Source organism: Semicossyphus pulcher, unplaced genomic scaffold, assembly GCF_022749685.1.
Source record: "Semicossyphus pulcher isolate SPU_LCO1_2020_fin unplaced genomic scaffold, fSemPul1.0.p SCAF_9, whole genome shotgun sequence".
In the NCBI taxonomy this organism is placed as follows: domain Eukaryota; kingdom Metazoa; phylum Chordata; class Actinopteri; order Labriformes; family Labridae; genus Semicossyphus; species Semicossyphus pulcher.
In genome coordinates this window covers 5,424,093-5,450,328 of record NW_027211770.1, presented here as the reverse complement: position 1 = coordinate 5,450,328, position 26,236 = coordinate 5,424,093, and the positions used below count along the sequence as shown (strand labels likewise).

Sequence of the window (26,236 nt, the reverse complement as noted above, 5' to 3'; positions counted from 1 at the left end):
GTGCTTATGCACCAAACAGCAGTTCGGAGTAAGCCACCCTCTTGGAGTCTCTGGGTGGAGTCATTGAAGGGGTCCCGCCTGGGGACTCTATAGTTCTACTGGGGGACTTTAACGCTCATGTGGGCAATGATGGAGAATCGTGGAGGAGGGTGATTGGGAGGAACTGCCTGTCCGATCTGAACCCAAGTGCTTTCTTGTTATTGGACTTCTGTGCTCGTCATGGATTGGCCATAAATTGTAAATGGACTGCACTTGCATAGCGCTTTTCTAGTCTTCCGACCACTCAAAGCTGCTTTTACACTACATGTCACATTCACCCATTCACACACTCATTCACACACTGATGGCAAAGGCCTAAGAGCCAAATTCAAATCAGATCTATGCACATTCATAGGCCACCAGGAGCAATTTGGGGTTCAGTGTCTTGCCCAAGGACACACATGTGACTTTAGCGGTCAGATCGAACCTCCTACCTTCCAATTGAGAGACAGCCGCTCCTACATAACAAACACCATGTTCAAGCATCGAGATCATGATTTATAAGTGTACCTGGTACCAAAACACCCTCTGCCAAATACTGATGATCAACTCTGATGTCGTATCATCAGATCTGCTGTTGTATGTTTTGGACACTCAGTTGAAGAGAGGAGCAGAGCTGTCAACTGATCATCACCTGGTGGTGAGGCTGCAAGACGGACCTGGTAAACCTAAACGTTAGGGATGCACCGATCAGGATTTTTTTATTAGTGAGATCTGAGAATTTAAATGCATTTTTCCAACCTCTCTAAGAATATAAAAATCATAACACAGAGAGAGAAATTAATACAGTATGATCTTAGTGTTTATTACACTTTGCAGTTGAAAACTGCATTATTCAGAACAATTAAGTGTGCTGCACAACATAGACAAGTGCAAACAAGGAACTTAAACAACTTTAACAGGCTCCCGTGTCTATGATGCCTGCCCAGTGATCTCATCTAATTGTACTTCTGTCAATGATTTATTTTTAATCACGATGAAACAATATTAAGTCATTCACACCCCTGGCCCATTGGTTGAGAGTGTGAATATTAACTATTAATTTTTCATACTGTGTTAAATGGACTGCCCTCTTTGGAGCACATCTGTGTCTGTGATCACTACGGGTGATGCTGCACCCAGGAGCAGGAAGAGTGCATGCTGCAGGATTTCCTCCTTGTACAGCGAGTGCTTTGCATCCGTTGAAGTGAATCTTGCTAACTTCTCATCACTTCCCTGGGATCAGTGTTGTAACTTATAAACTTTGGCTGTAGTGGTGCTGGTAATTCCAGCAGAGCGGGGTCAGCCTCAGAACAAGAAGTTTTCTGTCCGAGGCAAAGACGCAAAACCACATGACAATGGCCTCTCCGGCAATCTCCCCTGATTACGCACACGCGACTGTTTTATTTGCCACTGTGTCACTGTGGAAAAAACATCAATCTGCTTGGTGTAGTGTGCAAATGTGGCTCAAAATTTTATGTCACACGATGGGCTGGAGAGATCGGCACTTTGAGAGGTGATCGGCTGATTGGGATCGGCGTCCGATCGATTGGTGCACCCCTACTAAATGTGTAGTGAGGGTGACCTGGGAACGTCTGGCGGAGGCCCCTGTCTGCGAGGTCTTCAACTCACATCTCCGGAAAGATTTCTCTTGCATCCCGGGGGAGGCTGGGGACATGGAATTCAAATGGGCCGCGTTCAAAGCCTCCATTGTGGAAGCAGCTGCAAGGAGCTGTGGCCAGAAAGACTTTGGTGCCTGCCATGGCGGCAACCTTAGAACCCATTGGTGGACACCGGCAGTGAGGGAAGCCATCAGGCTGAAGAAAGAGGCCTTTCTGGCTTGGTTGGCCCAGGGGTCTATATAGGCAGCAGACAGCTACCAGGTGGCTAGAAGGGCTGCGGCTTCAGTGGTTGTGGAAGCAAAAATCCGGGTGTGGGAGGAGTTCGGGGAATCAATGGAGAAGGACTTTTGGTTGGCCTCAAGGAAGCTTTGGCAAACCATGAGACAACTCACGAGGGGGAAGCAGCAATTGGCTCAAGCTGTTTTTAGCAGGGGTGGAGAACTGCAGACCCAGACTGGAGATATCGTCAGATGGTGGAAGGAACACTTTGAAGAACTCCTGAACCAAACCAACACGTCCTCTGATGAGGAGGCAGAGTCCGAAGGTCCAGGGGAAGCCTTAACTATATCCTTGGCAGAGGTTGCTGAGTTAGTTAAGAAGCTCCTCAGTGGTAAGGCGCCTGGGGTAGATGAGATTCGCCCTGAGATGCTAAAGGCTGACAAGCCTCTTCAATGTTGTGTGGATGTCTGGGACAGTGCCTGTGGAATGGCAGACCGAGGTGGTGGTTCCCATTTTCAAAAAGGGGGACCAGAGGGTGTGTCCCAAATATCAGGGTACAACACCTCTCAGCCCCTCAGGGAAAGTTTATTCCAGGGTGCTGGAAAGGAGGCTCCAGCCGTTCGTTGAACCTCAGATACAGGAGGAACAATGAGGATTCCGACCTGGCCCTGGAACAGTGGACCAACTCTTTACACTTGCAGGGCTGTTTGCGAGGCCATGGGAGTTTGCTGGTCCAGTCAACATGTGTTTTGTGGTCTACAATTGTGTCCTCCAGGGAGTACTGCGGGAGTATGGGGCACCTAGGCCGTTGCGACGCACCATCCAGTCATTGTATAACCAAAGTGAGAGCTGTGTTCGCATCCTCTGCAGTCTGTCTGATGTTCCTGGTGCGTGTTGGCCTCCGCCAGGGTTGTCACTTGTGGTTGGGATAAGAGTCAGCACCTCCAGGTCTGAGGCCATGGTTCTCTGCCCAGAAAACTGGGCACCTGGATTCCCCCTCCAGGTGGGGAGTGAGTCTCTGCATCAAGTGAAGGAGTTTAAGTATCTCGGGGTCTTGTTCACGAGTGAGGGTGAACTGGATTGTGACATTGACAGACGGATCGGTGCAGCATCAGCAGTAATGCGGGCATTGCACCAGACCGTTGTGGTCGATAGTCCATGCAGCCAGGTGACAATCTCCCGCTCCTTCTAGCTTCTCCCTGAGCAGTGAAGGCTGAATTGTGTTGAAGACGCTGGAGACCCTCACAGTGCTGCCGGGGTTCTCTAAGTGGGTCAGGGATCTGTAAAGAAGGTAGATGACTGCGTCATCCACTCCAATGCTGGGCTGATTTTTGCAGGGATCTGTACCAAGCGAAGATATTAGATACTTTCGTCTGTGTGTGATATGTAGGCCACAGCATCTCTCCAATACAATGTTTAAATTAAAATGGTATTTTAACACACATTTCACCGCCCAAAAATAATGTGCCTTCTGCAATTTGAAAATTGCAGTAGCCCATATTGCGATTTTGATAAAATTTCAATTAATTATTCAGCCCTACCTCAAAGAGAGGACTTGCTCTTGTTGCAAACCCGCAGTTAAGACGTGAATCATGGCTCATGGGCCTACTTGCTTAGTTGCTTTATGTCAGCACATCTGACATGTAATAATCAGTTAATCACCACATCAAACCTCCATAAGGGTAGACATCTCAGTGTACAATACGGCCAACTAAAGCAGGGCACAGAATACTATAGTTACTATATTGAGCATTAAATCCAAACTCCAGCACGGCAGACTGTCTACAAGGGATCGACTCCTCATTAACAACAGTTAAAGTCATCCATCAATAATTTCTCGGTTCAATTCAGACATCAAATGCGAGTCAGTATCAACAAACCAGCCTATAACAACACACACATACACAAGCATTGTAGCCTACAGAAATCCAGTCCTCATCAACACCAACCACATACAACACAGTGAATAATACTGTTACTGTTTGTCCAGAGGCCCATGATGTGGACTGGCGATGATCTGATTTTATCCAAGATGTAATAAAGGGCGTTGGGTCCAATCTCTCCACGGGGGTCCATTAATATCCACAAAGAGGAGCGATCAGTGACGGTCGTCGCCATGCTAACGTTAAACTTGTGTTCTTGTTGACATCATGTGTCTGCTGACTGCAGCACAGAGCAATAAAGAACAGCAATTCGGCGGACTGAGTGGGACTTTGTTTTTTATCTTGACCTAAAGAGAGTGAAGTTTATGACACCGCCACGCTCCGATGGTGAGGACAAGCAATAGCATGCATGACAGTATCTTTATTAAAGTGAATTAGTGATGAATCACCCGTATGCATGAATCAGACATCAATAATAGCCTCATTTTACTCATGATCCATGATGATGAAGATACAGAATAAATAGAATAAAATAAATACACATGCAGGCCAAAATAGCAAATGTTGTGAATATTTCAGAGACCCTCCAACATTTCACAAGTCATGTTTTCAGGGGCGCTCGAGTCTCGTTAAGAGGAGCTCAGCTCCCCTTGGCTCCCCTGTAGTTCGCACCCTGCTTTTAAATCTGGGCAAAGGTTAAACCTACTCTCTGCTAGTTTTTCATGTAAAACTTTACTGGTTTTATTGAAGTACTCCAGATTCAACTAAAGACTGAGCTGTAAGAGATTCAGATGATGATCCATGTTCTCATACATACAGTCCTTACAGTCATCAATCTTAATTATAACCAGTGTTGATCGTTCACCCGCAGGTCTGAATAAGGGCGGAGTGTTAGCAGGTGTGATCGGAGCCAGGAAACCTCACTACGACATCTGGGGAAACACTGTGAACGTGGCCAGCCGCATGGAGTCCACGGGGGTGATGGGAAATATTCAGGTACAGACCTCACTGCACGACTCTGATCTATTACACTGATCACATGACGTCAGAGGGAACAGACTGCTCCTCTAGTCTGCAGCGACACGAAGGTTCATCGTATGTGTGTGTGTGTGTGTGTGTGTGGTGCCCCCAGGTGGTGGAGGACTGCTACAACATCCTGAAGGAGTACGGTTTCCGCTTCGTGCGGAGGGGGCCGATCTTCGTGAAGGGGAAAGGAGAGCTGCTGACATACTTTCTGAAGGGACGAGACAAACAGGGTTCATTCATCAACGGCTCCTCAGTCACACTGCCACACCAGGTGGTGGACAGCTAAGGAGCGTGCACACACACTCACACACACATACACACACACACACACATTCACTGTCTATAGAAAGAGATAAGGTCCAGATTGTGTTTAAACTCTAAATGTTAAGTGTAACCTGAGTCACACTGAATGAAAACAGCTACATGCTAATGATGCTAACTGATGTGTGAGTTAATGTGTGACACATCTGCACACACACTTCCTCCTGCTGCTGTCAATCAAAAACAATCAATCCAAAACAATCAGCCAGGACATCCTGCAGAATACACCAAAATATGAGCGGCCATTTTTACTCAGTTTCATTTAATGCAGAATACGATGATGGGCTTTATCTCTGTCCATAGATCACTTTCAAGCACACACACACACACATGCACACACTCTCCGTGACAGCCTCTCTCAGCTCTGGACCTCGCTCCTCGTCTACAGAACACTTTAATGTAACATGAACCTGACTGTGATGAGGATGTGATTGACCAATCAGAGGCCAGCATGAGACACACACACTGATCTGACCCCTGACCCCGTGTGGTGGGTGAACGTGTGCATCACTCATAGTGCATCGACAGTTAAAGTATTTGTTCTCCTTCATCCTGATCCGGGATCAGATCTCTGCTCACCACTCCACTCTGAACATGAAGGACGACAGAGTGTGTGTGTGTGTGTGTGTGTGTTTGAGGTGGGGGGAGATATTTTCAGACTGATTGTGGATCGATGGAAGTGCCTCTCACAGCTGATCGCCATGTTTTTATGAATCTGAAGGACCCCACAGCTCCCCCTACAGGCAGGAGGACGTCTATACACGGCTGTGAAGGACCCCACAGCTCCCCCTACAGGCAGGAGGACGTCTATACACGGCTGTGTTTTAATTAACTTTTTTGGGAATCAACAAAAAAACGACCAGGGGGAGCAAACAGGCTGTGGGTGAGGGATAGACAAGAAGGTTTTAATCATTTACAATGTGCATCTGTTAGTTTATATTATTTATAAAGTGCTTTTAGAAACAAGGAATGAAAGTTCTTCACCAAAAAGAAACAGCAGAGATTAAAACACTACCTGTCGATGATCTAAGAACTTCACCAGCTGACTGCCATGCTGTAATGATCTGTGATGTTCCTCTATCTGCTCGGGGGATGTAAGTGAAATATGAAGAGAAGTATTTTACTGTCTGGATGTGAACAGACACTGAAGTTGAACGTGTGGCAGCCTTTTCGTGATGTCTGCAGAGGAATTAGATCGGCCATGTTTCCTCCTGCTGTTAGCATGATGTGATTTGATTCTGAGGCCTTTACATTCACACCTGGAGCTTATTAAACGTCCTGTTTGTCTTAGTTTGTCCTGCTGCAGTTGGATTCAGACAGACAACCTGCTGTGTCGAGTTCCAGCTCATTAAGGTCATTAAGGACCCTGGATAGCTCCTGTAGCTCTCTGACAGACAGGAAGAGACAGACACCAGTCACCTTTGAACTTGTTGGGCTAAAGTGTACAAACATAATTCACACCTCGTCATGTGTATTCTTTGTGCGTTCACACCTGCATGTGTTCTCCCTGACAGTCATGTTAACACCAGGAGGAAACCGTCTTCATTATCTGATGTTCAGTGGTGTGAGGAGCTGCAGAATGAAGAAAGGACACTGACGTGCACACAGGGTCTCTGTATGCTCATGTGTTCATGTGTAGAGTTTGAGGATGTGACCTCTGGGGTCATAAACTGACCTTTTTATCTATTTTAACATATTTTGGGTCTAACTAACCGACAGTAAGTGTGTGAACGTCTCGATGTGTTCAGCCTGCAGCAGTGAAACAGGCTGTAATAGCTGCGACGTGATCGTTTGGGGTAAATGTTTTGTTTAAGTGTCTTTGAGGTTTTATGTGGTTTGTTTGGGTCAAACTCGACATCTGTTTAACACACTATAACCGAAACAACTAACTGATGGAGGCAGCAGCAGAGCAGCAGCTCTTGTGTCCTGGGAGGTAAAATCCCTGTTTTTATGAATGGAGTCTGGTGTGTTTGCAGAGAGCGATGTAACGTCTGTTTGTGGTTAAAAAAGTCTTCTCCCTCTGTAACAAAAAGGTCTATCTCTGTAGGGATCCTTTCTGTGATGTTGTCACACACTTAGAATAACAATCTGAGCCTGTCAGTGGAAACAACAAGAACTTTTAGTGGACGACCTTTGATCCATCAAGGATTATGTTGCAGCCATTACAGCCTGTTCCAAAACTCTTTGTAGTCACGTAGACCCTGAAATATGTAAAATAGGGCCCATGTTTAAAAACACCAGAGTTCCCCTTTAGCAGCACACGCCCTCTCTCAGCTTCAGGAGAGACCTCAGAGTCATTTTGTTTCATGACTCTTGATGGAGGTCAAAGAAACACTCAGCTGACCTCACAAGATGACTTTGGTCCAGCTGCAGCAGAGTGTGCTGCAGATGTTGAACATGATGCAGAGTCTGCAGCTCGTCACTGTGCGTCTTATGAATGTGACATCACACCAAATATGGGGGCATGCTGGGAGCTCCTGACAGTGTGTTTATTTAAAGGGGGGTCACCTGTCCCTCTGCTGATTGTAAAGCCCATCAGTGTCTCTGTAGAGTTGGGTCAAAGTGCAATAGTTTCTCCTCCTCTCAGTCATTCCTCCCCTGTGACTCATATTTTTATATGATGTAATGTACCAGTTTAGTCCTGTTTAAACGGGGGGGGGGGGGGGGGGGGTTATAGACTTTAAACAGTTCACATGTTTCATGTTGACAAGTGCCAACGACAGTGGGTTCAGAGCCACAACATGGACACTGCTGGTTCCTGATCTGTACTTAAAGAAGCTCAGGCTGGGGAACAAGAAGCACTTTGATAATGTGTCCTGGGCCTGGCCCTGGTTTTGTTCTCTGCAGAATTTTTAGTGCTAAGAACCATCACTGTGTGCCATGTGGAGGAGCAGGCCGGCTGACGGTTGGACATGATTCGGTCTCTGCTCCTGCTTGTTGTTAGCTTTGATTCCTCGTCTCAGTCTCGGTGGACCGGATTAGACCTCCTATAGGCCCGGTCTGCTTAGTCCTGGTTTCTCTCAGTCAGTGTGCCCTCTTTCAGTTCACTTGTTTGTCATCATGATGTAAGTTGATTAAAAAAGCTGAATAAAAAGACGCCTCTGTGTCCTTCTTTCTGCACAGTGAACAGATACGACAGCACTTTCATTCTACGGCATCTCTGCAGCTGCTTTAAGGAATCCTGCTCAGTGCTTTGAAGAGAAAACAGGGACACATTAACACCTTTCAGCACCTGGATTCACCTGTAAACCTCACATATTAAAATAATGATGCCTGTGTTTTTTACAGATAGATTCTTGTTTTTCTGTCTTTCAGAAACACAATGGTGGAATCTTATCTTTCAGACATGCAGCAACATCCACTCTTTAACCCCCAAACACTGCCTACCATTTAGAATGGTTTCTGTACTGACACCTGTACCTGAATGCCTCCAATACGGCCTGAATTACAGTGTAAGTAAAATATAACTATAAATTAAATCATCTTCTTGGCTGTCAGCTTACCAGTAAGTTGCAGTGTTCTTCCACCATAGACAGTTCAGATCATTGCTGATGGAGGTATCATGGCTGCCACCTAACTGCTGTTTTTAAGCAGCAAAGAAGAAGAGACAACAGTGCAGTCTAGCAATCAGACTAAATGTACCAAAGACAGAGATGTGTCAAACAGGTCCCCTTATTTGTGTTTATTTCTCACTTCTGACTGGCTGTTAGACCAGTTCATCTTCATGTTTCACAGTCCTGAGCCGCCCATACAACAACACGGCCATCACATAATGAGCAGGTTTTAAACCGTTGAAAAAGAGTTAATAAGAATATGATAATAAGACGGTAATGGGCTATCTCTACTGGCATTCAGCCCCTCCTCTGTCTGACTCTCATCACTGTGTTTAACAGATGGTGTCGGATTGTTTCAGAGACCAGGATGTATTTATATTTATCTGTAACAGGGCCTGAGCGCGGTGGGTGTAAATGCCACAGTGCTTCATCAGTAATAACAGGAGGAGCCTGCAGCTCTGATGTCTACAGTAACACACCCAGCAGGTTCTCTCACTCTATGATAACAGACATGAATGATAAACATGTCACACTGAAGGAACACTCAGACCTACACGGTTTGTCATGTGACCAGCGTGTTACTGAGGGGTTCAGCTGGCTGTGCTTCAGCGCCCTCTAGCGGTGACGCAGCTCACGCACAGAGACGTGAAGGAATTTCCGCTGACGTCAGTGCGTCAGTCCATAACAGGGTTGCAGCTGTCTGAGAGCAACAATAACAAGCTGTACCGTACTCCTTCACCGCGGCTCTGCCGGAGCTGACAGCGACCGAAACCTCCGAATCCCGCGCCATGAAGCGGGCCCACTGAGTCCGGGATCCGTCCGTCCGTCCTCCTGGTGTAGAACCGGGTCATCGTCACCGTCTGACACACACCGAGACTCGGCCGCAGGGGGAGCAGGGCAGTGCGGGGCTGCATCTGGGTCAGTGGGCCTGTCGGTGTCTGTAACGGTGCGTTCGATTCCCCCGCAGTGTCATCCGGTCATACACGCATCTGGTCCCTGTTCTAACCGGGAAACATGCAGGCTAACGGGGCCGGACAGGACCGGGACCGGGACTCCGAGCTGTCCTGCAGGAACGGAGCTCAGAACGGAGAGTCCTCCTCCTCCTCCTCCTCCTCCTCCGCTGGGGCAGCTCACTCCAACGGGCTTCTGTCAGTCTCCAACAACGGCAACTCCGTCAGCAACACCGTCAGCAACAACAACAACAACGGAGTCCCGGTCCAGCCCGGGTCCAACAACACCGGCAGCCCAGCGGAGGCCAGCCCGGGCCTGAAGAAGAAGAAGCGGCTGTCCCAGTCCGAGGAGGACGTGATCCGGCTCATAGGACAGCATCTACACGACCTGGGTCTCAAGTAAGTCACTCTCAAAGCAGCCGAGCTGGGCCGAGCCGAGCCGAGCCGAGCCGAGCATGTCCGGACAGCTGTCAGAGGGGGATTCATCAAATCAGATCACCTGTGGATATGTTATCCACTGTAGTACCAAACCTCACTGTGAAAACAGACGATTTAGTGCTGTATGCACTTACATGATTAGATAGACCTGACTGTAGTCTGCAGGCTTTACAGGTGAAGCAGGCCTCCTGTTTGTAACATCACACACCTGGTTTTCAGAGCTGAGTATGGAGCAGTCAGAGCTGAGTATGGAGCAGACAGAGCTGAGTATGGAGCTGACAGAGCTGAGTATGGAGCAGACAGTACGGAACAGACAGTATGGAGCAGTCAGAGCTGAGTATGGAGCAGTCAGAGCTGAGTATGGAGCAGACAGAGCTGAGTATGGAGCTGACAGAGCTGAGTATGGAGCAGACAGTACGGAACAGACAGTATGGAGCAGTCAGAGCTGAGTATGGAGCAGTCAGAGCTGAGTATGGAGCAGACAGAGCTGAGTATGGAGCTGACAGAGCTGAGTATGGAGCAGACAGTACGGAACAGACAGTATGGAGCAGTCAGAGCTGAGTATGGAGCAGACAGATCTGAGTATGGAGCAGACAGAGCTGAGTATGGAGCTGACAGAGCTGAGTATGGAGCAGACAGAGCTGAGTATGGAGCAGACAGTACGGAACAGACAGTATGGAGCAGTCAGAGCTGAGTATGGAGCAGACAGATCTGAGTATGGAGCAGACAGAGCTGAGTATGGAGCAGTCAGAGCTGAGTATGGAGCAAACAGAGCTGAGTATGGAGGAGTCAGAGCTGAGTATGGAGCAGACAGAGCTGAGTATGGAGCAGTCAAAGCTGAGTATGGAGCAGACAGCATAGAGCAGTCAGAGCTGCATATGGAGCAGACAGTATGGAGCAGACAGAGCTGAGTATGGAGCAGTCAGAACAGACAGTATGGAGCAGACAGAGCTGAGTATGGAGCAGTCAGAGCAGACAGTATGGAGCAGACAGAGCTGAGTATGGAGCAGTCAGAGCAGACAGTATGGAGCAGTCAGAGCTGAGTATGGAGCAGACAGCATGGAGCAGTCAGAGCTGAGTCTGGAGCAGACAGCATGGAGCAGTCAGAGCTGAGTCTGCTGTTTTCAGCAGTAACACTTATCTGTCATTATAGTCACACTCAGCCTGGCGGAGCAGCAGTTTCTCCTGAGCACTCAGAAGCTGTTGTCAGGTTTAGACAAAAAAATAACTACTTGATTTTTGAATGGAGTTTGGTATGTGAGGACTACTATTTATTTATCTTTCATTAGTTTAATTAGCTCATTTGATCATAAACTGTGTCACAGGTTTATGGGTTATTGGTCAGGATAACACTGAGAACATTGTTCAGGATGCAGGTACATCAGTCACATGTGAACAAGATCAATGAGTTTCTGTTAAACTCAGATGTAACCCAGAGGAAGTCTCTGTCCTTACTATCCAATAAGAGAAAGTTTAGTTGTGTCTGTCTGTCTGTGTTCAGCAGACAGGCAGGTCATGCTGTTCATGACCCCTGACCTCTGCTGACCCTTGCTGACCCCATCAGACACAAACATCAGCACATCTAGTGGACTGAAAAAAACAAATCTTTTAGTTTGTTTTTGCATTATTACCATAAAAAGTGATCACATTAAGGTTGATCTGCTGTCTGTGTGTTGGTACAGCATGCCTACATGACGCTGTGTCATCTCTACTGTCTGCTCTGTGTTACATGAGGGCTGTAAGGAAATATTGATACTGCAAAGACTCATGGAAGTGTTTAAACCCCCGACCACTAGATGGCAGTGTTGTAGTCTATCTTCAGTTATTGACCGTTCCAGTCGAGTGAAACATCGTAATCTGAGTCAGAAGCAGAGCGCACACATCTCTTTGTTAATACAGAGAGCACAGAGCCACTCAATTTATCTCCTCCTAACAATATCACAAATATCAGTTTGTTGAACAGGACCTGTCATGTGACGTGTGTCGTATCGCCAGATTCTTGACAATTCACCTTATTTACACAGCGGCCATTTTTCCCCTGACATCACGCAGGGTTGAGATGGTCATGTGCTGCTTTTATGTTGTCCTGCTGAGGTTTGTCGAACATGTTTGTGAATCTTACAAAACGATGTAAATCTGACAAATTACAATAATTAAAATTTGTCCTGATTGTTCAGCATCTGAAAAACTCCACACGGTGAAACTCATTAGCTAATGCTAGACAACAGCTAACGTTAGCATTCAACCTCCTCCAAGCCTTCATTACCCCTTGATAGAATTACACATTACATTAGCGTAGGATTAAACTTCTAGCTAACGGTAATGCTAGCTAGAAAGTGGATGAATGCTAACGTTAGCTGTTGTGACTTGTGCTGTGCACTGCCTTTTCTATCAAAATGTGGGTTAGCCTTCTCTTTCCATTAGAAGAGACCAGCATTTGTTTTTATCTATTTATAAAAACGTTCTTTGTCGTCCCTTCTTGGATGGAGAGTTGCAAAACGTAACACTCGTTCACAGGACTAGTGAGTGCTGCATGTCCCAGAGTTCACAGTGAACTAGGAAAGACTGCGTTTAGATTCGTGGCACCAAATGCTTGGGATAAATGACAGTGAAGGTAAAGCTCGACACTCTGGTTCCAATAGGTCAATATTTCTCTAAAGTCTGATGGATTTCAGGTGTGGTTGTTTTTAAATTCTTTAGCTTGTTTTAATTGGCCTTTATCATTTTTTTATGGCCTTCATTGTATTATATTTATTATGGTAATTTCTTGATTGATATTGTACATTTAAATGTTTTATGGTACTATTATGTACTCAGGTCTCTCTGAGTTATGGTTCTTATTATATTTGAGCCTAACACAGTGAGCTCGTCTCCTCAGTCAGTATGGTGGATGCACAGCCCCATTAAACACATGGAGTCAGTGCAGACTGCTGTGAGCTGTTGTTTATACGTGTGCTGTGTCAGCCTGGTCTCCTTCAGCAGACACACTTTAGTGTCAGAGGACTCTTTTCTGTGTGAAACCTGGAGATGAAACCTCACGTTAACAAGCAGAGAAGGATGTGACATAAAGCTCATTCATCAGAATCAGTTTAGTGATTCATTGATAGAAAGTTGTGTGATCATTCTTCTCCTGATTAAAGACTTGTGAATCACAGATGTGATGTGTCGCCTGTATAGAGAATGTTCTGGAAACAGACGTTTTCTGTCATGATGTGACTCCCCCGAGCAGGGCTGCAGCTAAAGACTATTCGGATCGACTGGTCATCGGTTATTAAAACGATTAATCGACTGATCTCATAATGAACTACACAAATAACTTATACTAATAACTAATACTTAATGGCTCTTATTGATCTCTCAATATTAATATTATATGTTCTTCATTCAGAAATATGTCTTTAATAAACTTTGCTGCTGATTTGGCTCCGACTGAAACAAAGAGAAATAAAATCTGTTTAAAACCAGCGACAGACAAAGTGCTGAACACGACTCCATCATGCCTTCTCTTTAAAGGCTCGCACATCACCGACGTGCTCCCGTGATAAACACAGTCCGCTTTACAGATCCTGCAGGCCATCCTTTTCTATGCAGCGCAGAAATGCTCCCAGACTTTACAAGTTTTAGGAGGCGCGTTTTTGCTATGTTTGGTTTACCTGTCGCTTCAGGGTCACTGTTTGCATGAAGTCTCAGCAGAGATAGCAAGGATGAGAGATGGCTCACTCCTCAGAAACAATGTCACACACAGCATGAAGAACACGCACGATGACATAAACAACTAATTTTCAGCTATTAAAATTGTTCGCAACTATTTCAGTCATCGATTTTTGTTGACAATGTCGACTAATTGCTGCAGCCCTACTACCTGGGCACCAGAAAGCTGCTTCATTAAACTTTATTTAACATAATTTAACATTAGTATAAAGTTAATCTCTATTTACAGATTCAAAGCTTCATGTTGACTAATCTGCATCATGATGTTGTTATTTCAGCAAACTGAAGAGCCATTTCTTTTTCTGTAACGATGCAGCACGTGGAGAAGGAAGTCTAGCATGAAGTCGTTTATGCTAACTGCCGGCTACACGCCCGGCATGTTCACCGTTGTCCCCAGAGGCTGTATCGTGGTCAGACTGTAGCCGATGTGATCTGAGATATAAAGTAAACCATTTCCTGTGTGTGCTGCACACAGTGCTGAGAGGATGTATGCTATGGAGTCAGAGCGCCCTCTGCTGGACAGACTACATGTTGACACCATGTCTTAATGACCCCAAAAATTGTTTTCTGTTTATATGTTCTGATATCGACACACATCATGAAACATACACACAGATACTAACATATGTGTGATTAGTGTGTATCTGCAGAGAGTATATTTTACTCTGATATAAATCTCCAAAATCTTAATGATTAATTAACTGTTTCTGGTTAATATGATTATTTAATTATGTCTTAACACAACAGAGAGCTGAAAATCCAAACCGTTAACAGAGACACGAGGTCTCAGCTGATCAGCTGACGTACACATTCTACCTGTCAGTGTACTTAGATGTGATCCCAGGTGACTGACTATGACATTGTTCTGTGTTATACCTCACAGTCAGACGGTGGACCTCCTGATGCAGGAGTCTGGCTGCAGGCTGGAGCATCCCTCCGCCACCAAGTTCCGCAACCACGTCATGGAGGGAGAGTGGGACAAGGTGAGGACACCTGAGATACAGCAGCTATCTGTGCACTCTGTGTAGACCCAGTGCCGGAAATCATGTGGACTTCATAAGCTGAAAACCTGTTAGTCAGTGTTTGTGTGCTCGTTGATTCATCAGCAGTAAAGCTTCATCAGCATGTGGTATTAATGCTCTGTCTGTCCGTGTGTTCAGGCTGAGAGCGACCTGAACGAGCTGAAGGCGCTGATGCATTCTCCAAGTGCCATAGTGGTGAGTTACAGCAACAACAAACGTGGTCCTCCAACCATCAACATGTTTCAGTAATACGCAGTCATCAGTGCGATCAGAGCAGCAGGAGACACTCTTCCTGTCATACATGTCCTCTGTTAATGTGTTTACACCATGTTGGATCCAAATAGTAATCTCTGACTGTTATCGACTCTTACATTGCAGTGCTTTATCATTCAACAGTACATCTGCATATTACAGCTCTTCACCCTGTGCTGCATGCTGCTGCTCTCCTTCACTTTGTATTTATTCGGCTCCAAACACTTTGTTGTTTCTAATTATTAATGTCTCACTTCCTGAATAGATCCTGTGATGTCATATCTTTCTCTCTCTCCTGATTGATGTCTGAACTCGACATCTTTATATGAAGAGTGTCTCTTGCTGCTCTGATCACACTGATTGATCAAAGATTACTATATGGATCCAACATGGTATACACACATTAACAGAACACACGTAGAAGACAGCACATGTAGAACAGAGCATACGTAGAACAGAGGACATGTAGAACAGAGCACATGTAGAACAGAACACACGTAGAACAGAACACATGTAGAACAGAACACACGTAGAACAAAGCACACAGAACAGAACACACGTAGAACAGAACACACGTAGAACAGGGGACATGTAGAACAGAACACATGTAGAGTAGAACACACGTAGAACAGAGGACACGTAGAACAGAACACATGTAGAACAGAGCACTAGAACAGCACTAGAACAGAACACACGTAGAACAGAGCACATCTACAACAGAGCACATCTAGAACAGAGCAGATGTAGAACAGAACACATGTAGAACAGAACACACGTAGAACAGAGGACACGTAGAACAGAGCACATGTAGAACAGAACACACGTAGAACAGAGGACACGTAGAACAGAACACACCTAGAACAGAGCACACGTAGAACAGAACACACGTAGAACAGAACACACCTAGAACAGAGCGCACGTAGAACAGAACACACGTAGAACAGAGCACATCTAGAACAGAACACACGTAGAACAGAGCACAGGTAGAACAGAGAACACGTAGAACAGAGCACACCTAGAACAGAGCACATGTAGAACAGAGAACACGTAGAACAGAACACACGTAGAACAGAACACGTAGAACAGAGCACACGTAGAACAGAGAAAACGTAGAACAGAGGACACGTAGAACAGAGGACACGTAGAACAGAGGACACGTAGAACAGAACACGTAGAACAGAGGACACGTAGAACAGAGCACTAGAACAGAGCACATCTAGAACAGAGCACACGTAGAACAGAGCACATCTAGAACAGAACACATCTAGAACAGAGCAGATGTAGAACAGAACACATGTAGAACAGAGCACATGTAGAACAGAGCACACGTAGAACAGAACACACGTAGAACAGAACACACCTAGAACAGAACACACGTAGAACAGAGCACACGTAGAACAGAGCACACGTAGAACAGAACACACGTAGAACAGAGCACATCTAGAACAGAGCACATGTAACAGAACACATGTAGAACAGAGAACACGTAGAACAGAACACACGTAGAACAGAGCACACGTAGAACAGAGAAAACGTAGAACAGAGGACACGTAGAACAGGACACACGTAGAACAGAACACACGTAGAACAGAGCACACGTAGAACAGAGCACACGTAGAACAGAACACGTAGAACAGAGCACACGTAGAACAGAGCACACGTACAACAGAGGACATGTAGAACAGAGGACACGTAGAACAGAGCACACGTAGAACAGAGCACACGTAGAACAGAACACATGTGTTCTGTCATACATGTGCTCTTTCATACATGTTGTCCCTGCACAGAGGATGAAGTTCCTGCTGCTGCAGCAGAAGTACCTGGAGTACCTGGAGGACGGGAAGGTTCTGGAGGCGCTGCAGGTGCTCCGAGCCGAGCTCACTCCTCTGAAGTACAACACGGAGCGGATCCACATCCTGAGCGGGTCAGTGCTCAGAAACAGGCTCACAGAGACGCTCATTAGGAAGTTGTACTTTAATCCTGACTCACAGTGACATGAGTCTTCGCTTGGCCTGACGGGGGAGCTGGATGAACTGAGGGGCATGAACATCCACAGTTAGCATGTTAGCATTCATGATACCACACAGCCAGCAGGGCTTCATGTGTGACATCACGAGTATCAAAGATGTGTGACCTATCAGAGGCGAACAGGTCACTCCCTGACGCTCTGTGTTACATCCTTTCTCTGCCTGTTGTCAGTAGTAACTGTAAAGTAGGACATGTTGTTATTTGTATTATGATGGAAACACTGTCAGCTGTTTGTGAGAGCAGGTGTGAGTGTGTGTGCACAGCTGAAGGTGTGTGTGTGTTGCAGGTACCTGATGTGCAGCCATGCAGAGGACCTGAGGGCTAAAGCAGAGTGGGAGGGAAAAGGCACGATGTCCCGTACGAAGCTGCTGGACAAGCTGCAGAGTGAGTGACTCACAGTAACACTCCCTCTGTCCTCTTATTGTCTTACACTGTGTGTGTGTGTGTGTGTGTGTGTGTGTGTGTGTGTGTGTGAGCCTTGCGTTGTTCTGCTCACACACACACACAGGAAACACAGAGAGCTTGAAACAGGCAAAGGAAACCATCAGATATTTAAACAACAAGGTGCAGTAAAATCAGAAGGAATCAAACGTTGAATGTTACCTGTTGTTCTGTCCCACATTATTACTCATAAACTCGCAACAGCACAGGACAGTGTGGATCATAATACGGATGTGTTCTGTAGATTACATGAAAGATGGTTTAAAATAACTGAACCGTTTGTAATGAATGTCTTTCTCCTTTGATTTGAGCTTAAAAACACACACCTGCCTCACCGAGACACCTGCGCTCCAGGAACCTGTTAGAATAAACAGAGGCTTTAAAGTCGAGCTGAAACGGCATTTCGAGAGTATCTAGCTTCCGTATCGTGACGTATTTCTGAGTGAAACAGGACATGCAGGCGGGTCATATCATTAGAGGGACTTGATTTGATCGTTGAAAAGTGGGCGTAGACAGACGTTCCCCACAGCGCAGTAGCTAGCTAACTGACCGAGCGTTCTTGGTGCTCTGCGGCTAAATGTTGCAGATTGATTGGTTGAAATTGTTTGGTGCTAGCTTACGTAAGCACGCGTGAAATTTAGTTTTACAGGAAGAAAAAATGATCGGATTTTGATATAAGAATACGAAGAAATTGATTTTCTGTATTTTTTTTTACCTATATTGTCAAATAGATGCGCAGTATTACCAAAGATGTGATCTAAAAGGATTAAGTGACATTTTTCATTTCACCTCGACTTTAATGCTCCTGAGAACAATCATTTCAGGTGTTACAGGTTTTAAGGTGAACTGGTGAGTTGTCTCCACCTGCTCTGTGTTCACAACTTTAAGCTCCGCCTCCATGTCTGCCATCATGGACTCTCATGATGACGCATGAGCTGTGAGGTCATGTGAGGTCATGTGAGGAAAGCTGCAGGTGTTGATGTTATGACCACACTCCACACAAGCTCTTTAAGTGGATTTGACCTGTAACATGGATGTCAAGAGAAGTCCCAGGTAGAGACTCAACACACACACACCAAACACACCATACTTACACCTCCTCTGTGTCCTCAGCGTACCTGCCTCCCTCTGTCATGCTGCCTCCTCGCCGCCTGCAGACTCTGCTGAAGCAGGCGGTGGAGCTGCAGAGGGACCGCTGCCTCTACCACAACACCAAGCTGGACGGGGGGCTGGACTCTGTGTCCCTGCTGCTGGACCACGCCTGCAGCCGGTGAGAGCCGCACCAGGACGGCCAGTTAGTCTGTGTGCAGTGTGTCCCATAAAGCTGCAGTACTGTGTGTGGAGACAACATGCAGTCCTCTGAACACTCTCTGAAGGGATCTCCATCATGTGCAGCACAGAATCAGTTCAGATCAGGGTCTGATAGAGTCTGCTATAAATACAGAATCATTTAAAGCAGCGGTTTTCAAAGTGGGAGGCGCACCTCCCCTGGGGGGCGCCAGAGGGTTACAGGCGCAGCGTGAGAAAAAATGAATAATGTAAACATCTGGTTGGCTAACTTTTGCGATGTGCGGGGCAAAATGTTCGTACAAAAGTACCGTCAAGGCTGTAGCTGGAGGATGACCTGCGTTTGTTCCGCTCTACAGTGCATCCCACATCAACCACTTGTGCCCCTCCCAGACGCAGGGCCCTATCGCAATCACAGTCAGTGCTTTTCCACCCGACACAGTTTTTTGGTCTAAAATGAGGTGTGGTCGGGCAAACAGGTGATGCATTGCTATCTGGAGGATGCAAAAAGCGACTGCGCCATAGACCAACAAAAGCCTGGTCTGAAGTCTGAAGTCTATGGCGCAGTCTGTCCCTGCTACTTAAAGAGCGCATTGGTTAGATTGGCATACATCGGCCAGTTCACAACACAAGTCTCTGCTTGTTACTAACACGGGGACGCGCTGTGCATGTGCTGAAAGCGAGAAGAAGCTTCGGTTCCCCTCGTCTTCTCTCATCACGACACTGCTTTCGGTTTGGTGCTGATCTGCTGAGGCAAAAGACGTGGACGAGCTCACCGCTGCCTCAGGGATTCTCAGGGAGATTCTTGCTCGAGCCCCACCTTGAAAAAAACACCAGCCCGAGACCGACGACACACACTGCACACTCTCTAACACGCGCAGAAACAGACACACACCCACACACACAGAGCTAAGGGGCGGAGGCTCACTTTCCCACACTTTGAAAACCCCTGGTTTAAAGCACACCTGTTCTGACACAGAGGGTGTCCTGCTGCGCAGACTGAGGCAGATTACCTGTCGTATCAGATATTCATCAGTCAGATGTATGTGACATAAACCCTGTTACTGTGACGTGTGCCTGACGTGTGTGTGTTCCTGGTGTGTAGGAAACAGTTCCCGTGTTACACCCAGCAGATCCTCACTGAACACTGTAATGAAGTCTGGTTCTGCAAGTTCTCAAACGACGGCACCAAACTGGCCACCGGCTCCAAAGACACCACAGTGATCGTGTGGCACGTGGACACGGTAACACTCAGCAGTCATCATCAGAGCACGAGGGAGGAGCTGAAACACCTGGCTTATTGTGTGTGTGTGTGTGTGTGTGTGTGTGTGTGTGTGTGTGTGTGTGTGTGTTTATTATCAGGAGACGCAGCAGCTGAAGCTGATGAAGACTCTGGAGGGCCATGCTTACGGGGTGTCGTACCTGGCCTGGAGTCCTGATGATGCGTACCTGATCGCCTGCGGTCCTGATGACTGCTCCGAGCTGTGGCTGTGGAACGTTCAGGTACAGCATCCCTCACTTCCTGTCGATGAGAGTTTGTGGATGGTTGACCTGAGAGTGAATCCAATATTTAACATGGGCTCTTTTTTTTATGTTTAACTAAAACATACACACAGTGTGTGAATGTCTCCAGTAGATGTGTTCATCCTGCAGCAGTGAAACAGGCTGTAATGGCTGCAACATAATCCTTGATGGATCAAAGGTCGTCCACTAAAAGTTCTTGTTGTTTCCACTGACAGGCTCAGATTGTTATTCTAAGTGTGTGACAACATCACAGAGAGGATCCCTGCAGAGATAGACCTTTTTGTTACAGAGGAAGATGATTGTTTGAACCACAAACAGACGTTACATCGCTCTCTGTGAACACACCAGCGTGAACGTCTCTGTGCAGCCTACATTCTTATTGCTGTTGTAAAGTACAGCCCTGATTATCAGAGTGTCATTACTGAGTGTTTTTTGCTCAAATTTAGAAACAGTGGGTTGTGCAACAACCAGTGTCTCCATGACAACCATCATCCACAGCCTGTACATGTGTGACACACTGAACAAACTGTTGTACAAACCTCCATCTGTGTCTCCCTGAGCTGCTGCTGATCAGAGGGGAGAAACAGGTCAACTGCTTCCTGTCAGCAGCCTCCTACGCCTCTTTGTTCCCCATCTCCTTCCTCCTCCTCCTCCTCCCTCTCTTCTTCCTCCTCGTCCTCCCCCTCTTTCTCCTCTTCTTCCTCCTCCTCCTTCCAGTGAAGCCCATGTGAGCCTTCAGCAGCCTCAAAGATCAATCTGACTGATGTCAGTGAATTATCCAATAAGAGACAATAAGAGGGGCACATGGCAAACAGACTGTAACAGTGTGTGCAGCAGTGTGTGCAGCAGTGTGTGCAGCAGTGTGTACAGCAGTGTGTGCAGCAGTGTGTGCAGCAGTGTGTACAGCAGTGTGTACAGCAGTGTGTGCAGTAGCGTGTGTAGCACTGTGTGATGTCCTGTTGTTGCCGTGCAGACGGGGGAGCTGCGGACGAAGATGAGTCAGTCTCATGAGGACAGTCTGACCAGCGTCGCCTGGAACCCTGACGGCAAACGCTTCGTCACCGGAGGACAGAGAGGACAGTTCTACCAGTGTGTGAGTATCTGTGTGTGTGTGTGTGTGTGTGTGTGTGTGTGTGTGTGTGACCATTACAAACATCACATTCACTCACTGCACTCACTGAGACCCTTTTACTCTCTGAAACTGTTTCCTGTCTGAACCTTCTGAATCCTCATTGAGGATTTTCAAAATAAAGGCTCAAACACAGTAACATTAGGTGGAACTGTAGTATACACGTGCAGTAGCAGGACACCGCATACCTTTTCAAAATAATGGTCCTTTCTTTCACTTCCATCCAGGACCTGGACGGGAACCTGCTGGACTCGTGGGAGGGCGTTCGGGTGCAGTGTTTGTGGTGTCTGAGTGACGGCCGGACCGTCCTGGCATCCGACACACACCAACGCATCCGAGGGTACAACTTTGAGGACCTGACCGACAGGAACATGTGAGTCCTCCTCTGAACTGTCTGTCCCTGCTCTTATTGGCTCACATTACACAGACAGACCTGTGTGTTCTGCCTGGCGTTGAGGTTTGGGGTTGTGTCGTTGCAGAGTGCAGGAGGATCATCCCATCATGTCTTTCACCGTCTCTAAAAACGGGCGCCTAGCTCTGCTCAACGTGGCCACGCAGGTGAGCTGCTGCTTTCTTCCACACGGCCTTCCATCCTCTGGACTTCAGCTGGTCCTTACAGTTCAGTTTATATAATGTGGAGGAAAAACGTGCATGTGTGTGTGTGTGTGTGTGTGTGTGTGCAGGGGGTTCACCTGTGGGACCTGCAGGACCGGGTGCTGGTGAGGAAGTACCAGGGCGTGACCCAGGGCTTCTACACCATCCATTCTTGCTTCGGAGGACACAACGAGGACTTCATCGCGAGTGGCAGTGAAGGTGAGACCACACTTTATAATGCTCAGCAGGTAATACACGCATGAGCATTTAAAATTTAAAACCATAGGAATCTTTCAACCACCTCAAACATGGTTTAGGACACGGCCGTGCTCAGGTGGAGAATCCTCTGCTGTAGCATCATTACCAGCACTACATGAACCTCCTGATCTGAGTGACGGAGCGATGCACACTTATAAAAGATGCTGAGTCTGACGCAGGGTCGTCTCGTGTCTCCTGTCAGATCACAAAGTTTACATCTGGCACCGACGCAGTGAGCTGCCCATCGCCGAGCTGACCGGTCACACCCGAACAGTCAACTGTGTGAGCTGGAACCCCGTCCTGCCTGGACTGCTGGCCAGCGCCTCTGATGACGGGACCGTCCGGATCTGGGGACCCGCCCCCTTCCTGGACGTCCAGGATGCAGAGGGACTCAATGGTATGAACGTGAAAACGGTGTGTGTCTTTGTTAACAAACGTTTTTACAAGATACTTGGGGGCACTTTTTTCCTGGTGAAGTTAGACAGGAAGGACAGGGGAGAGAGAGAGGGGATGGCATGCAGCAAAGGGCCTAACCACTAATGCTAATCTAAAGGAACATGAATGTATGCAGACAGAGATAGAGAGGGACGCGGCGCTGGTTTAAGTTAGTTGGTAGGGCGAACGCCCAATATACAGAGGCTACAGTCCTCAACATAGCGACCACAGACTCAACTCTCTGCCTGTGATCATCTGGTGCATGTCATCCCCAACTCTCTCCTCTCCACATTTCCTGTCTCTCTTCAGCAGCATGACTCTGGGCTGGTCCCAGCCTGAGCCAGCCCTAACTATAAGCTTTATCACAGAGGAAAGTTTGAACTCTTAAAAGAAGAGGGGGTGTCTGCCTCGTGTTGAGACAGGATGTGTCTGATGTTTGTTGTGAAGGTGAAAGAAGGCTGTCCTTGATATTTGTTTTATGTGGGAGATGAAGGACATATCCTGATCAAATAGAACTCCCAGATTCCTAACAGTAGTGCTGGATGCCAGGCTGATGCCATCTAGGGCAGCTATATCATTAGGGAAAGAGTCTCTAAGGTGTTTGGGGCCGAGCACAATAACTTCAGTTTTGTCTGAATTAAGTAGCAGAAAGTTTCTAGTCATCCAGATCTTTGTCCTTAAGGCATGCTTCTAGTTTAGATAGCTGATTGGTTTCGTCTGGCTTCATTGATAAGTATAATTGAGTATCATCTGCGTAACAATGAAAATGAATGGAGTGTTTCCTCATGATATTACCCAGAGGAAGCATATATAAGGTAAAAAGAATCGGTCCGAGCACAGAACCTTGTGGAACTCCATGACTAACTTTGGTGTGCATAGATGATAATGATGATGTTTTTTATTTCCTGTCAGAATGTTGCAGTATGGACAGCTGATGATCTGTTGCCATGGTGACCCTGAGGAGCATTAAGACTCTGTAGACACTTGAATGGATGCAGCGGGGAAAGCTCTGGTGATTGGACAGCTGCTTCCTGAAGGCGGGGCCTGTGGTGCTGCGTCTGCGGCCGGGTGAAGCTGGACTCCACCACCTCCAGCGTCTGAACCACCTCCCCTCCTGTGTGGACCCTCAGACCCCCTCCTGGACCACCCCCACCCCCCCTCCTCTTATTTATTATCAGCTACGTTATTTATTGATGAGTAGTTCACTGACTGTGGGGGGTCTGTGTTTCCTTCTTTCACTTTCTGAACCTTTTAAGAGATTTTATCTACAGGAACATTTGATGGATGGAACACCAACGAAGAAGAGAATCTTCTAAAGCAGAATTCTACATTTTCTCGTCCTTTTTTAGATGCAGAATATCTTTTTTCTTTCAGCTTCTAGAGCAGATAGGTGTTAGAGGAGCATGTTGCACAGGACGACGTATTCGATGGCTTACAGGTGTTTTACACTCGCAGTTTGTCCCTCTATATCTGTAGTGCAATGCATGGCCGGCTGAGCGTGTACAGCAGTTGATGTGTGAAGTTAAAGGGTTATCTGTCTGCGGTCACCTGTGCACACCTGAGTGTGTTTCCCTTTATGCCGTCACCTCTTTGATCTGTCTTTATTTCTGCACACAAACAGCAGTTTATTTCTGCTTTGCTTCAGCTGTTATGTGTTCAAACTTTAATTTCTCACCACGTTTGATTTTTGTTTAACTAAGAGTGGAGCTGTTACATTTAAGGACACACTTCCTGATGTCTGACTGTGCCCCAAAAACCTGCTGAAGGGGGAAATGAGTTCAGAGTTACGGCTGCTGTTATTCTCTCCGTGTCATGTTGTGAACAAGTCCCATCAAAGTGGAACAACGAGAACAGGTTACAGAGTTACACTGACAGTTCATAGGGCTTGTTTTATGGTCTTTATCATAGACTGTATATAAGAAGTGGGTGTTGCCATGGTGACGTCACTTAACGGTTTGTGGACTAATCATTTGATGACTCAAGTTTGGCTTTTTGCTATCGCAATCTTGGTTTTCGGGAGGCTGGAGAGAAGGGAGGTGCTAGCAAACTCTTTAAGTATAAGCTAATGCTAGTGCTAGCTTTGAATAAGACATTTATCAGTTTGCCATGATCGCAGCCTGTCAATCACAGGTAGCCCCGCCATAAACCCGCCCCTCTGTCTGCTCTGTGTGACTCCAAATGGGAGCATCAGTGACTAAATGAACATCATGCTGTGTTGAAGAAGACTTGAAGCTAGAGACTGAGACCATAAACTCATTAGGAACATGTTTACTGAGGGAATCAATCAGGAGAGGAGGAGGAGCACTTTCTCATGGACTTCTATAGGATCACACTGAGTCGCCCCCTTTTGGACATTAGAGAGAATGCAGGTTTTGAGGTTGAGACCACTTCTTATATACAGTCTATGGTCAGTACAGAGATGTTTGTTTCTTTCACAGATGGTCACAGGTTTGTACACAGGTGTAATATACAGGTGTATCATACAGGTTTGAACGTGTACAAAGTGTTTCCTTTCAGAGTAAAAGAACATGTTGCCTGACGTGCTGTTCTCTGTGATATGTGCTGTATATCTGTATGTTTTGGCATGTATGACGTACACACGGCAGACAGGAGGAGGCGTGTGTGTCGGGGTTCCCACGCCTGCTTTTTAAACAGCTTCATACCAAAACCTCTGACTGCACTGATGATGTAACATAACACACACCTGAGATCAGCTCCTTCTTCTTCTACTGATTCTATTCACATCTTTATTAGAGTTATTTTCCTAAACCTCTGCAGGCTGTCAGTGGGAACCCTGTTCATCTGCCCAGCATCATCACAGCCGTCACACACACACACACACACACACACACGCTTGTGCTTACACTACTATAGATGTCTCACACACACACACACACATTCAGACTGATGTCACAGATGTGGTGTTTCTAGTTTCTGCTTCTGTGATTTCCTTTAGTTTCAGTATTTCCAGCTTCTTCTCTTCTTTTCTCTTCTCGCTGTGAGGAGCCAAAGTAGGAACTCTGTTTGCTTGCAGGCAGTTTTCTGCCACACACGTTTTATATTTTAATGTGTTATTACAAGAAGTGATTGTACTGTTCTGTATCGTTCTGTAGGACAAGTGTTATGTATGCAAATTTTAAATAAAGCATTCAGGGGTTTCAAATGTCATTTCCTGTCGAATGATCCTCACTGTGTGCAGAGAACAGGATGATTCTGACTCATCTTTGTATAAATGTTGCTATTAATTACCTAATGTATTTTTTTGGCCTTTTATGCCTTTATTTGAGAATGAGGACAATGCATAGTGTCGGAAAAGGGGGAGGAGAGAGGGCGGGAGTCGAACCCAGGGACGCTGCATCAAGGACTGTAGATGGGACACGCGATTTAACAGCTGAGCTAAACCAACACCTTCTTTGTCTGTTTCCTAATGTGGCTTCAATCCTTTTAGTATTTGATATTTGAGTGTTTAGACCACGGACTGTATAAAAAGATGATCACATGACAGCTCAAACCCTCTCTGTCGC

General features: G+C 46.5%; 2 protein-coding genes across 3 annotated transcripts in view; both read left to right on the top strand.

Annotated features, from left to right (window-relative positions):
* The window catches only part of adcy3a (adenylate cyclase 3a), a 28,187-nt gene extending 20,443 nt beyond the window's left edge, over window positions 1-7,744 (top strand). Inside the window, exons 20-21 of the mRNA XM_069655944.1 lie at window positions 4,614-4,738; window positions 4,875-7,744. Of these exons, the coding sequence (XP_069512045.1) occupies window positions 4,614-4,738; window positions 4,875-5,054 (305 nt within the window). The 3' untranslated portion in view covers window positions 5,055-7,744. The remainder of the gene's footprint in view (window positions 1-4,613; window positions 4,739-4,874) is intronic.
* A 1,599-nt stretch (window positions 7,745-9,343) lies between these two features.
* Window positions 9,344-25,880, top strand: wdr26a (WD repeat domain 26a). 2 transcript variants are annotated; one of them, XM_069656952.1, is made up of 14 exons: window positions 9,344-9,992; window positions 14,626-14,725; window positions 14,903-14,959; window positions 16,804-16,940; window positions 17,331-17,428; window positions 18,599-18,755; window positions 19,878-20,016; window positions 20,135-20,275; window positions 21,270-21,389; window positions 21,653-21,798; window positions 21,905-21,983; window positions 22,109-22,238; window positions 22,480-22,674; window positions 23,625-25,880. In XM_069656952.1, exons 1-14 carry the CDS (start codon window positions 9,658-9,660, stop codon window positions 23,645-23,647), a joined length of 1,857 nt encoding a protein of 618 aa, XP_069513053.1. In that variant the 5' UTR covers window positions 9,344-9,657; the 3' UTR covers window positions 23,648-25,880. The 2 variants fall into 2 exon arrangements, with proteins under 2 accessions (XP_069513053.1, XP_069513052.1); XM_069656951.1 differs by having other exon boundaries at window positions 22,480-22,691.
* The last annotated feature ends 356 nt before the right edge of the window (window positions 25,881-26,236 follow it).